Source organism: Gobio gobio (assembly GCF_949357685.1).
Source record: "Gobio gobio genome assembly, chromosome: 24".
Taxonomy (NCBI): Eukaryota; Metazoa; Chordata; class Actinopteri; order Cypriniformes; family Gobionidae; genus Gobio; species Gobio gobio.
The window spans coordinates 32,092,521-32,107,470 of record NC_137120.1 but is presented as its reverse complement, the minus strand read 5'-3'; the positions used below and the strand labels follow the sequence as shown (position 1 = coordinate 32,107,470).

The 14,950-nt window shown below is 37.1% G+C and overlaps 1 protein-coding gene across 9 annotated transcripts in view; it reads right to left on the bottom strand.

Annotated features, from left to right (window-relative positions):
- celf5a (cugbp, Elav-like family member 5a) overlaps positions 1 to 14,950 on the bottom strand; it is a gene marked incomplete at both ends in the record, with an annotated part of 303,029 nt that overhangs the window by 45,039 nt on the left and 243,040 nt on the right. For 5 of the 9 annotated variants that reach the window (XM_079808313.1, XM_079808314.1, XM_079808312.1 and 2 more), the window contains one exon: positions 1,078 to 1,224. In XM_079808313.1, the coding sequence (XP_079664439.1) occupies positions 1,078 to 1,224 (147 nt within the window). Of the gene's footprint in view, positions 1 to 1,077; positions 1,252 to 14,950 lie in introns of all 9 variants that reach the window. The other 4 variants (XM_079808306.1, XM_079808309.1, XM_079808307.1 and 1 more) reach the window with 1 other exon arrangement.

The window sequence follows — 14,950 nt, the reverse complement described above, 5'->3', positions numbered from 1 at the left end:
ACAATATCGCCCATGCCTTATACTGACACCTAGTGGTGAAAAGTGACCAGTGATGTTTTTGCTATCTAAACTAATCTCAGGTGATGTGCATATAACATTTTAAAAAAGTAAATTTCTTCACATGTAAAACTTGGAAATGAGGGGAAAAAATAGTGAGTGCCCCTTTAAAAATGTATCTTGTTTAAAATAATAAAACCACAAAAGATAGACAAGTCAAAACCAGAAAAGTTAACAAGCAAAAAAGACGACCCACATAATAAGTTGCAAACTTTGCCACAAGCTGAATGCGATATAAGGCAGACGGTTTCGGCATGTGTGGGTTGTGGCTTGGGCTGGAACAGTGAATTATAGAGACAGTGTCATTGCCACCGCGCAGCACACTGCACCATCTCTGACACGGGAGATAAAAGTCACTGCCAACCTGTGGGAGCCACAGCAACCACCCTGCCTGCCTTCCCGTACGCCACTCTCGGACCATTTGCATTTCCTGCGGACGCTTCGCATCTCATGAATGCTAATGAAGGCATTTTTTTTCCCAGTGTACCGGCCCGGCAGTTACTGTGGGATTGTCCGTACACACGTATTCCACTACCACCACCCCACCCCCGTCTGTGATATGAAAATGAGTGTGCATGATAAGCCCCCGGGGGCCGAGTCGATGCCAACAATTAATCCTGGCATTTACAAGAAAAATTCATTCGTCTATGCTTATCAGTACATGAATATATGTATATCTATCTACTCCATATGGAGGAACTAACTAGAAGGATAGCAACTCCCCAATAGTTTTATAGTATTTTCCCCAAAATTGAACCAAGATGTCCCCCATGAATGAATATTAGGTACTGACTCAACCTCTCTGAGGCTTTTCATCCTCCCACGTACTGAAGGAACCGATGCGTGCTATAAATAGCCAGGTGAAGATTTTCCTATAGAATATTCTGAGTCACTCAGAACGTGAGCGAGGACATGTGGGCATGCAGGGACTGGGAGGGCACGTGGGCAGCGGTGAGATCATCAAAACGTGTCTGGCCTGGAGGTGTCCAAGTGCCCCGGAGGGGGGGAAAGGGTACTCACCGCATGTGCGTAGGTGCTGTAGGTGCTGAAGGGCAGGGCGATGGCAGGGTTGAAGATGCCAAACTGGCCCACCATCTGCTGCATGCGACGGATGGTGCGCTCCTTGTCCGTGTCGGCAAACTTGACCACCAGGCTGGACGACGCGCCCTGAGGGAGGAGAGAATCGGAGCCAGTCTGAGGAGAGAGGGCAGGCTGCGTTTAACCTCCCGCTTTGCAAGCGAGACCGCTGACCACCACAGAAAATACAGCTCATAATGTACACAGATACTTGATACTGAAATAAGGTGCGGTCACATTAGCGATATTTCAGTGAAATATCGAGGGAGGAAAAAGTCTATTGTTAATAGTGTAGCGTTGTATGAAGCCACTTTCAAACCAAGCAGAATTCTGTTGGTCAGCGCGGTGAATTCACATGATCAACTTGAACACGAGCGAAATCAGCATGGGGAACTCTCTCACCCTCATGTATGGATTTTACGTGAAATTTAGCAAAGGAGCGGTAAATGTGAACGCACCTTTACAGTTACGCTACAGAATTCAATGGAATTTTAGAGCAGGGAAACATATTAAGCGTTTTCTCATTGGAAAAACATACCTGTGGCAACATTTTTGCAAAACGCAAAATACTTTGTATCGTTTTATCAAAGACAAGCTCAGCTGGTACAGAATTATACTTGGGTACGAATCCTATGAAAGACGAGTCACGATAAAATAGCTCAAAGACAGGAGTTCAAAACACAATATAAAATAGCATGGTTACGATTACATTTGTGTCACATTTGCTTTTGTTAACACTATCAGGTCGCCACGGTCTAAAACCCAACTCGTCACAAATTGACGCTTGGTCAGTTCCCTTCGGCATCACTTTTTAACGCACAGGGTACCCCTTTAGCATAAATTTTCACGCAGGGAACTCCATTGATGTCAATGAGAAACCTTTGGCGTCATATACAGACAGGCATGGTTATCGTCATGATGAAATTATATATTGGGTTATGATTTTGCCATTATGACATGGAGTGTGATTCTCAATTTAATCAGCCAGCATAATTTTATTTAGGTACATTTATTTTCTTTTTTTTTAGTTACGCTATTCAGACACGTTTGAACACGCAACCCAACCCCATCCCTAAACCTACCCATTTGTGTATTATAAAAAACAGGATATAACAGGCAGATACGACTGCAGACACAATTTATTCAAAAAGTACAAATATTCCAAGTGTTCCGAGGCCAAACGATTGATTTGTGTGAAGAAAATCCCCAAAAGCGATCAGCGTCTCCATCGGCCAAAGATCATGAACACATTTAAAAAATTGGCCTGAAGAAACATTACGTCAGCTTTGACAGCATTGGCTGTCGTATGTCTCGTGACCAATTGCGTCATTACGTCAGCTTTGATTGTAAAATGCCATTGGCTCTTGTGTGTCTCGTGACCGATCGCGTCATGATGAAGAGTCGGGTGTATCATTCGAATGAGATATGATTGAGAGTTCACAGAGCGATGGGTTGGATCATCATTTCAGCAATTAAAACATTGAAATCAACTCTGTTCTTCACAAAAATATATCGTATGACTTCAAAAGACTTGGAATGCAACATGAGTTAATACTTTTATACTGTTTTTGGTCAGTTTTTGCAATTAATACCTGTGACTGTACTTTTATTTGCCTGTTACGTGTTTTATATTGTTGAGAAACGGGTAGAGTTAGGGTAGGAGTGGGGTTAGTTGCTCCAAAGTATAAAAGTCTGATGCATTGGGAACAACTGAAATAAATGGAGTTTTCTGCGTGTCAGAAAATGATGCTAAAGGGGTACCTTGTGCATTAAAAAGTGACGCCGAAGGGAACTGACCAACCGTCAATATGTGATGAGTTGGTGTGAGACCGCGTTGATCGGGTAGGTTTAGGGTTTAGTGTTGGTGTACGTTATTTAACGTTTCATTTTGAAACTGTCGCGAAACGTATTTAGCATTTTGCAAAAATGTTGCCACAGTAACGTTTTCCAATGAGCCTGAACTGGTTAAGAAAGAAATCAAATGGACTTGTGGTAAAGGGATAGTTCACAGAGTTTTCTGTAATTTAAGTCCCGTTCACACTACGAATAATAACTATAAAGATATTATAGTCCACAACAATGGACAATAAATCGTCTGCTGCTTTAAATGCTTGAACTCTTTAGAGCAGGATGGATTCTGATTGGTTGTCAATGTTTTTATCATTCATAAGCTGGAAAAAGTGATTCCAATGATATTGTTCGTCTGTGTCGTTATCGTTATAGTTGTGGTGTGAACTTCCACATTCTCACAGAACTATAATAATTATTACAATTTTATAGTCGTCGTTCTTGGTGTGAACTGCCCTTTACTCAACCTCATGTTATTTCAAACCTGTATGGAAAACTAAAAGTTAATTAAAAAAAAAATATCCTGAATGAAACCCCCACCCCTCCCCCCAAAAAGCACATAAAAAAACAAATACAATTGGTCCATACAACTTGTTGCTAAATATCACATCTTTTGAAGCCTTACAACAGCTTTGTGTAAGGAGATATTTGTGTAACAGATCAAAAAAGTCATAAAATAAGTAAAGATATAACAGTATGTGAGAATTCACAGACTTTTATTATTATTTATGTACTTAACATTTGCTGTAACTCTACTAAGCACATTTACGAGTAGTGATGCTTGAATCAATCATTACTTTGTAAACGATTCATTCTTTTGAGTTGGGTCTGAATGATTCGTTCATCAATTGGACTGATCTGAATCTCTAGTTCAACTCAGTGATTCAATGATGTGGTCGCAGCTCACTGGTGGGGATTTCCAATGGCTTTTCAGATTTGTCATATGGACTACTTTTATGGTTCTTTGTGGCCTTTTTAAATCTCCAGTCCCCATCTAATTTATTCTATGCAAAAGAGAAGTTTAGACGACAATTTTTAAAAAACATATTTTGTATTGCACAGAAGAAAGGTTTGGAATGACACGAGAGTTAGTACACAGTTGGTTTAACTAAAAGTAAGTAGCCTAACCTGGTTGCCTTAAAATTTTTGAGTTCATTCAAACTAAAAATTTGAGTTGATACAAAGAAAAATATTAGTTTATTCTACAGAAACTCAAAATATTTTGTTATCTGAACAACATTTGTGAACCTATAAGCTGATTCGACAAGAGATTTGTGAAAAAATTGTGATAACAAATCATGAAAATATTTTTTCCCAGTGCAAATTATAGAATTTTTTATGAGTTTTGGATGAAAATTGAGCTATGTGAAAGGCGTGACCATTATTTTTTTACTTCAACTATTCCACCAAACACAAGTTGGTTGGGTGCATCCTAAATATAACACTTCAACTCAAAAATGTTTTCCAAAAAAAGTCTCGACATCAAACCTCAGGCAATCAAACAAATACATCTACAAAACTGTTAGTGGCATCAGTAGACTGACATGAGCCTTGGCAGCTTGACCGTTACATAACGAAATCTATTTCAGATTTTCGTACTTGATAGGTTATGATATTGCTCCTGAAATATCAAATGGATTAGCCGAAGAACGTGGGTGTGTTTTGAGATTGACAAGGCCACCGATGATCATGTTCTGACCTTGGATGTGTGGGTTTCTGAGTCCGTCTCACTCATTCTCTGCCGTACCGTGGTAATGAAACACCTGCTGCAAGAGCCGCGCTCACATTCATTATGAATCTCTCAATGATCCGATGCTACTTGACCTTTATCAGCCTACAACATCCTCTGTTCCAGCACTATATAGTCAGAATTTAAAAAAAGACACTACAGAATCGATTTTGGCAAAAAGGCCGAAATATGACTGTGATCTGACGGTAGAGAAAGGTTGTGCATCAGCCAAGATAAGAGGCTAGCTGAAATTGACGTGAAAATGTCGATAAGCAGCAATATGGGGGAATCAGGTAAGGCCACTAGCCATGTCTGTAGAGCTGAAAGGGGGCTGTGCTTTGAGTCCTCAACTGTGGATCATGACCCAAAATCGGGTTTAAATTGTATATCTGGGCAGGATATACGGACCCACTTTTTATTAGGTGGCCTTATACTATGTACTAACATTTTAATTAATCATTTGTACAATGAACTTATTGTGTACATACATGTCTTTACATTGTACTTACGTTTTTAAATAAACCTGCATGTAATTACATCAGTAATTATTTTCTGTAGTTACATTTGTAATTACACAGTTGACACTTCCCTTACACCTAACCCTACCCTTAAACTTACCCATACCACCACACCTGCCCCTAACCCTACCCATATCCCACCTCAATATGAGCAAAAGTGTTTTGCTATACAATATGAACACAATAAGTACATTGTACTTATTTTTTGATGTAAGTACATAGTAGTTAAGGCCACCTAATATAAAGTGGGGCCGGATATACTACATATAGTCGTTTAATGTAGTAAATTATAAAAACAGTTGTGGATGACACACAGTTCTGAGAATCAATTAAGTGTATATTACACCAATCCTTCCTCCAAAGAAAGCTTTTTTCTTTTCTTACCCGTTTTATAAAAATGGTGAACAGAGAAGATTCTGCTAGCAAAAAGAAAAAACGAAAGCGCTCGTAATAAAACAAGAATCAACATTGCTTTAGCTTTTCGGAGATGGTGAGAACCGAGGAATTTGAAATGTTGTAAAATGCCGGCTCACCATTGGCCGATGCTGTTCACATGAGCACGACAAATGCGTGTGATGCTGGCGCAGGAGCTGGCCAATAATGAGCCGGCGTTCTGATGTAGAACCTGGAAGCGCTGGACTGTTTACTACGCAAAGAGCGTAGAAGAATGATGTTGAAGAGAAGAGCACAAAAAGGGTTTGCGCACAAAAAAGTATTCTCGTCGCTTCATAACATTAAGGTTGAACCACTGGAGTCACAAGGACTATTTTAACGATGTCTTTAATACCTTCCTGGGCCTTGAAAGTTGCAATGACGTTGCTGCCTATGGCTGGTTCAGAAACCTCCCAGATTTCATCAAAAAGATCTTAATTTGTGTTCTGAAGATGAACAAAGGTCTTTACGGGTTTGGAACGACATGAGAGTGAGTAATTAAAGGGATCCGGTTGTTAAGTCTGACGTCACGCGGCAGCGCTTCCGGGTCCAAACACTAATCCAAGCTTTATAATAACAGTAATAGTTATTACTGCTAAATGTTATATACTGCTATTATAAAGCTTGGATTAGCCAGGACTTTTTTTTATATAACTCTGATTTTATTAGTCTGAAAGAAGAATGTCATATACACTTAGGAAGACTTGAGGGTGAGTAAATCATGGGCTAATTTTAATTTTTGGGTGAACTAGTGGATCACTGGTGGTGATTTGCAATGGATTTTCAGATTTGCCATATGAACTACTTTTATGGTGCTTTGTGGCCTTTTTAAATCTCCAGTCCCCATCTACTTTATTCTATGCAAAAGAGATGTTTGGATGACAATATTTAAAAAACATATTTTGTATTGCACAGAAGAAAGGTTTGGAATGACACAAGAGTTAAAAGTAAGTAGCCTAACCTGGTTGCCTTAAAATTTTTAGTTCATTCAAACTAAAAATTTTAGTTGATACAAAGAAAAATATTAGTTTATTCAACAGAAACTCAAAATATTATGTTATCTGAACAACATTTGTGAACCTAAGCTGATTCGACAAGAGATTTGTGAAAAAATTGTGATAACAAATCATGAAAATATTTTTTTCCAGTGTAAATGATAGAATTTTGTCATATACACGAAGAAGAATGTCATATACACAATTTTCAGTTTTCGGTGAACTATCCCTTTAATGCCAGAATTTTCATTTTTGGGTGAACTATCCCTTTAAGATCCTTTTCCATCTAAACTGGTTACATCTCTTAAGCCTAGTAGTGAATGTTTATGAGAAGTAGGATAACCATATTAATCCACACAGTCACGCAGAGCCGAAGCACAACCAAAGCAAGGTTCTTCCGCAAAATGTATGGATATATGCATTAATATACGCATATGTTTTTGTCAATCACAATAGATGCATCACAAATCAACACATATAAATACGTTAAAAAAATATATGTTTACTACAAAATAGTGTAGAACAGTGAAAAGTAATTAGTACTGGCATAGAAAGTCAATCGTTTTATTGTACTGTTTATGATTTGTTTATGTTAATGAGAATGAACAACTTATCCCACAAAGCATTGGAAATGACTGATCATAATGTCAAGTATACTGATGAACAATTTTCAAATACCTTTTGCTTTTAATCAAATGTTGTAATGTTCCGGTTCACCACAGAACTGGTTGATGCAGATTAAAACTCTTTATCAAACAAATGCATATGGAAATGCCTGAAAAACCAGAACAAAAGGCTGCTGAAAAAGTAGGTGGTCAGTGTGTGCTCTGCATTGTTGTCGGAACATTTAGTGAGGGCCTGAGTACAAAGCAATCAGTCTGCACATCCAAGCTCAACAACTCTGGCTCTAGGCATACGACGCTCATGTGGGCGTTTGAAGGGGTTGCCAGAAATGCAACGAAAGCTAGTCGCTCGGGAAGAGAAATGCAGATTTGATTTTCGATTTCACTCTGTTTGAACCCTCATGCCCTTAGCCTTCCCCAAACTGTTTTATTGTATTGTTTCCTCAACTGCTTAGTTAGGATATCATTACCACGGACAATATCAATGCATTCAGTCTCTGTTCATTAGGCGTTCTGCACGACTAAACAAAATGGAACTTTGCAGGTCAGGAATTGTCCCATAAGACACCCAAATGCAAGAAAGCACAAGGCTACAATCTACAAAAAAAGGGCCTTATCTTCTATCCCTTCAGGTTTTTTTATCACCAAAGCAGTTAAAATTATCTCTGGATATAACCTCAAGGGAAACTGAGACATCTGTGAACCGGAATAAAAACATTTTTGGCGTTTAGAGAAGACATGTTAAAAGTTTGACGGTGGACGAGGTTGGGACCTGCAACATCGTTCCCCCACGGATTAAAGGGATAGTACAGCCAAAAATGACAATTCTGTCATCATTTACTCACACTTATGTCATTCCAAACCCGTATGACTTCTTTTCTTCAGTGGAACACAAAAGAAGATATTTTGCAGAATGTGCAAGCTGCTCTTTTCCATACAATGAAAGTAAATGGTGACTTAAATTTTCAGGGAATAACAACCCTCTGTTCCTCGCACAAACTTTTGGACTACATTTTTGATGCTTTTATAGTGTTTATTTGTACTTTTTGGAGCTCAACGGCCTTATTCACCATCCACCTTCATAATTTATAAAGTTAAGACTGTAAAGTGTTTGATAACTTTATTTCGTTTCTGTATATTGATTATATATGAAGGCCAAATATGACATTTATTATAATGGATGTGAAGATTGTTTTAAGTTCACTTACATTGAAAGATATATTTTTAAAGCCTAAGAAATGTTGAAATTGATAGCTTTCAATTATACTGTAATGCTGAATGTCTACAATTAACGTTTTTAGATGTTAAACTTACTGTATTACTTCAGAAGACTTTTTGCAAGACATTTGGACTACATTTTTGATGCTTTTATAGTGTTTATTTGTACTTTTTAGAGCTCCAGAGCCTTGTTCACCATCTACCTTCATTGTATAAAAGGAAACAAATTGTGTTCCCTGGAAGAAAGGAAGAGTAAATGATGACAAAACATTCATTTTCAGTGAACTATGCCTTTAACTTTTTGAACTATACTGGTATTAAGTTATATGTAAACTGTAGGCTTAAGCTGGCATTTTAATATTAACCTCGAATGCCATTATCTGCAGCGCTCACGGTGTTTATTGAAAACCTAGACATTCTGCACACCACCTTGAGCTATTAAGAAGGAGAACAAAATATTTACTTCTTAGTTCTTGGGCAAAGCCAATAAAAGACGAATTTCAATGTTCCTTTAGTCCTACGTTTGGAGCTACACATTTTCAAAATCTGTTGATGGTATTTGTCCAATCCTTTCTTGACTGTTTGTTTGCTTTAGCCCTGAGACATCCGGCGAATATCGGGGCTGAGGGCTTGTTGGTCCAGCAAGATATAGGCTGTGCGTTTGTAGGAGACCGTGATAGAGAGAGCGGGAGGAAAAGGGGGGAGAGAGAGAGTGCTGGTTGATCTGTGAAGTAAAACTCTCATTAAATTTTAAGCCGCCAAGCACCCGGAGGAATTCCCATAGGTCCAGGACCCAGCGAAATGGATTCAGGAGAGAGAGTAAAACTGTGGGAATAAAAAGTGCAGCTGTTCAACAGAGGGAAAAGGAGGGAAACGAGGCCCTGGAATCAAAGAGAGGGCCACATTTTTACGAGAAGGTGGTGCTTTCCTGATTCTTGAGGTCTCTTTGTGAATGTGGACCATAAAAGCACTAACTAAGCCATATATCTGATATAACTCTAACTCTGCGCATCTGTCTCTGTGCACTAACTGTGAATAAGATAACAAGAAAGGATTATCTTGCGCATAGAACAATATATATACAGTATGTTAGTGCTGTCAAAATTAGCACGTTAATGCATGCGATTCATTTTTTTCAGTTTAACGCATTAAAAATATTTAACGCAGCATCCGTTTTTTCTGTCACCCTTTGGCTAGTGTTACATTATATGATCACGCTCTTATTCATGCAAATGCTTTTAAACCATTTTGCACCTGAACAAACAATAACACAGATAATTTTGTCGAGAATTCTCAAAAGAGCAGTCTTAAATGATTTAAATAACTTCTTAAATGAACTTTAAGAGTTGTGAGAAATTGAGATGCACGTCATGTTCGGCATCGGCAGATCTTAAAGTGACAGCAGCCACTAATGATGTCTGTCATTAATGTTAATCAAAGAACAAAGGGAACAGAGCTTTAATAATGATTAATATATATATTTGATTTATAATTTATGCAGTTAAGACTGATAACTTTATTCAGTATATTGATTATATATGAAGGCCACAGGTAAATATGACATATTATAATGGATGTGAAGACTTTTTTTAAAGCCTAATAAATGTTGAAATTGATAGCTTTCAAATATATTGTAATGTTGAATGTCTATAATTAATGTAAAAATAAAAAATAAATCATAATATTAGTAAAAAAATACCAGTATTAGTATCAGTGATACTGGCATTTTTTCATAAAAAGATGCTATTAAAACAAATATTTAATATAATATAAATATAACTTGAAATAATTACAGTATAAAAATATTAAAAACTCAGATTATTTCATCGCGATTAATTACAGAAAAATTTGCAATTAATTCGTTAATTTTTTTAATCAATAATTTCAACCGCCTTTTCAATGGTCAACAATTTTAATCACTGCATTTAAAAAAAATTTGAAAAAAAATTATATATATATCTAAATCTTAATACTTTATATACTTATAAGTTATGACAGCAGCATGTATATTTATATTCCAATTGAGATAATTTTTCAAAACAATCTGCATATCTACATTAAAATTGGAATATAGTAACAAACCTACACTGGTAAAAATGATGTGTTGGATTTACTTAAAATATATATGCACCATTTTTGCATCACACTTTTTAAGTAAACCCAACTTGGAATAATTTTACTTAAAATTAACAAGATAACCTTTGTTATATGTACTTAAATATTTGAGTTCACTCAACATTCTTTACTTAAAAATATATGTAACATGCAAGTATGTGCAAGTTGTGTTAACTTAATATTACTTAGTAGATTCTATCGTGTTACATATATTTTTAAGTAAAGAATGTTGAGTGAACTCAAATATTTAAGTACATATAACAAAGGTTTTCTTGTTAATTTTAAGTCAAATTATTCCAAGTTGGGTTTACTTAAAAAGTGTAATGCAAAAATGGTAAAAGTAAATCCAACACATCATTTTTACAAGTGCACATATATAAATGTAAATCTTAAAATAGTAGTAAACATGAACATATAGTTCTGAATCCAAGCATATAATAATAAATCTTGTAATATTTTCAGATGTATTACAAAAATACATATGAAATATGTGCTAAAATGTACAACTAAGAAAAACACAGATGATAGGCTACTGAGAGCAGTCATACAGAATATTTGACCACAGAAAGATGCGATTGAATTTTCCAAGAAATAACTACATTTTACGTTGCTATTATTTCAAACGAGTCTACTTTATTTTAAATATGAAGAGATTTTATATAAAAATGCATGTAAACCTCTAGCATCACTGTGCTTAGCCAGACATTGCGTCTGCAATTTTGGGCCAGTATTTCTCCCGTATATCCACACAGTCACGAGGAAATGAAAATCCAGCTGAACACATTGCCATTCAACCATAGACAGTGGCAATCGGTCGGCGGCCCAAACTCTCCTAAACCAAGGAGATTGTAATATCAGATAGCAGCGGCAGTTTCATTTTCCTGTATTTGTTGAAATACCGTCAATCCCTGGCGTATACACTCGGGTGGAAATGAGACCGAAGCAGGGGGCTAGAGTTCCTTGACCCTCCCAACCTTCTCCCAGCGTAATTTCGTCCCCGGTCTTCCGTTGTACAAGGCCTTCCTGAAGTCTGGCAATTTGCTTTACCGCACGGCAGTGTAAATTTTTAATTGCCCCACGTCCGAAGCACGAAATGGGGAGGGCACAGGGGGCGGCCGTGCGCGGAATAAAGCACACGTCAAAACCCTGCCTCAAACCTGCTCGCTCTAACTTGATGTGCTCTTCGTATTTGTGCATATGCATACGCACACCATGTATAGTCCGGAAACATTCAGCCTGAGCTTCAGGAGCTGAAGAATTAGATCAGAGTATGTAGCTCTGACCTAGCAAGAGAAAAGAGAGGAAAACACAGAAAGTGGACTGCGTGTGCATGCATGCTTTTGTGTGTGTGTGTGTGTGTGTGTGTGTGTGTGTGTGTGTGTGTGTGTGTGCGCAGGAAGATAATGCACTGACTGTGTTGAGCCGGGGGGATTTGAGATGAATATAAGATTGGACCGACTACAAGCATCAAGCATTTCTGCAATAAGGCCAGTTTCTTGCTGCCCACAAGCACATCATTAGCAGACTGCTTTATGCATGCGTATTTAAAATGAATTAGCACTCTTTTCTTCACTGCACTTCTTCCTATAATAACTGGTTCTTGGAGCGTGAACTAAGCAACCCAATAAAGCAACAAATGATAATCTTTTGCATGCTAAAGCGAGTTTTTGTATTTATCATAACAACAATGAGCATCAAGACATTTTGATTTGGTTTCTTATTCTTTCGTGTCGCACTTTCTTCACCCACACTGAAATCTTATTGGTCTTATTGATTATGCTTACATTTCCCACCCACACTAAAATCTCATTTGTTGAAAAAATACAGCATGAGTTTTATATTTGACAAAAATAATGTTTGACTCAAAATTAAACATCAAATATATGTGACCCATGCTGGCAAAATGAGTCAGAATGCCCACGGGATAATTATGTGAAAAATGTAAATTTTGGTCAAATTTCAGTTTTTCACAAAAAGGAGTTGATTAAGCCCTCGTCTAGCTATCCCAATGCTCCAAATAGCAATTAAACATCTAAAAGTATCTTTATTTGTATGTTTTCTGAGAGGAGCACCTTCTTAATTCTTTCCTTTGTTTTAATAATCCATGAAAAATTGCAGTTTTTCTTTGCTCGCTTCCCCTCAGCGCAAGTTTGGTATCATTTTAAAGCGCAACATTCCAACTTTGTTAATATTCATAGCGACTTCTCGATGGCATGAGTCTGAACCAATGAAATTTGATTTTCAAACTCATCCTGATATAAACAAAACGTTCTTACTCACACTGACTGATGGATCCGAAGCGTGCGCATAAAGACACCTATCAGACAATCCCAATCCCAATCCCATATACACAGAATTACCTTAGGTGTTGTTACCAGGGATTTTACCTCTGTGATTTTGTATTGGAACCTTCAGAAAATGTTAACTTGAGTTTTCTCAAAATTGACTTCTGGTCTCATTGTTAATACGTAGGTATTAATGCGTAACTTGCAAAGAGACAAAACGTACGTTTGTACCTTTGGAGAAGTGCTAAAACGTAGAATATGGACGTATCGGCAACATTTAAACGTAGCATTTACAGCTAAAAAACGTCAAAGATTTACAAATCCGTCATGAAATCTTTTTTTAAAGGTGGCTTTTTAAATTGTTTTATACTGTTGTCTGAGGTCAACTTATGACGTTTGCGTGTTTTTTACATTCAGAAACATGAATAAGTAATAGGCTATTTTCTGCCTTGGTTTTGAGGCTCTCTGAAAAATGATCAGTTTCTATGGGCGTGCCGCACTGAAGACTTGGAAGTAAACGCCCACGGCTAGGATTGGATAAGATTTGCATATTAAATGAGTTTCCGCTCCCCTGTCAGTACAAGTGAGGAATTGTTTTGAAAGCGTCTGAAGAAACGTTCACAGGGCTCGAAAAATATCTTTATCAAACAAATTGGATTGATTGGAATGTTATTTCTGTATCATTTCGCCCGATCATCAGTGAATATAACCGCAAACCGCACACACACGCGCGCCGTTTAGCTCCACGAGTCGGCGGGAGCGATTGAGGCGGCGCTTCTGCGTCCTAGTACGTCAATGGTCGACATATTGTGAGATCTCTCGTTTTCTGGGCCTGGTGTCTATAAAAGCTTTTCTTTGACTAACAAGGACGTTTTCAGCTCTGAAACCTACAGGATATTCTTATATCACTATGAATTTTTATATGAACTTATGTTATTTCTGCCGCAGTTTTTATAAGAATCACCTCACGCAACGTATCTCTGCCAACAGTGAAATCTGATTGGTTTACAGACTCATTCACACCAAAAATGATAACTATAAAGATATAGTCCTAAAACATGGTTCTCAATATTAAAGAATAGCAGAGTTCACACCACAGCTATAACGATAACGGTACAGAGAAATTATATCGCTGGAATCTCTTTCAGAATGATTTTATACAGCTGATGAACAATAAAAACATTGACAACCAATCAGAATCCATCCTGCTATAACAAGCTTGAGCATTTAAAGTGGCCGAACGATATCTGGACACTAATATAGTTATCTTTATAGTTATCGTTCTTGGTGTGATTGGGCCTTAAAGTCTTGTTTTTCCATAAATGAAATTAAACATGAAAAACGTTCTGATTGGTTTGTCATTTTCTCTTAATACTTTTCATCTGGATAAACAAATTAATTGATGCTAAATTAATTGATGCCGCCTCAGGGAATATAGCCCCACCCACAGTGAAATCTGATTGGTCTAAAGTCTTGTTTTAAACAAATTAAACGTAAAAAAAATGCTCTAATTGGTTGTCATCACAGTTTCATGTTCAGTATTGTACAAATTACTTGACGCTGTAAATTTGTCACATCACACTTATTTCAGCCGTGTTTTTACCGCCTCAGGAAATATAGCCCCACCCACAGTGAAATCTGACTGGTCTAAAGTCTTGTTTTACATAAATTAAACGTAAAAAAATGATCTAATTGGTTGTCATTCCAGTTTCATGTTCAGTTTTGTACATATTTTTTGATGCTGTTCAGTATTGTACAAAATTTTTGACGCTGTAAATTGGTCACGTCACACTTATTTCTGCCGTGTTTTTACCGCCTCAGGAAATATAGCCCAAGCCACAGTGAAATCTGATTGGTCTAAAGTCTTGTTTTAAATAAATTAAACGTAAAAAAAATGCTCTAATTGGTTGTCATTACAGTTTCATGTTCAGTATTGTACAAATTACTTGACGCTGTAAATTTGTCACATCACACTTATTTCTACCGTGTTTTTACCGCCTCAGGAAATATAGCCCCACCCACAGTGAAATCTGATTGGTCTAAAGTCTTGTTG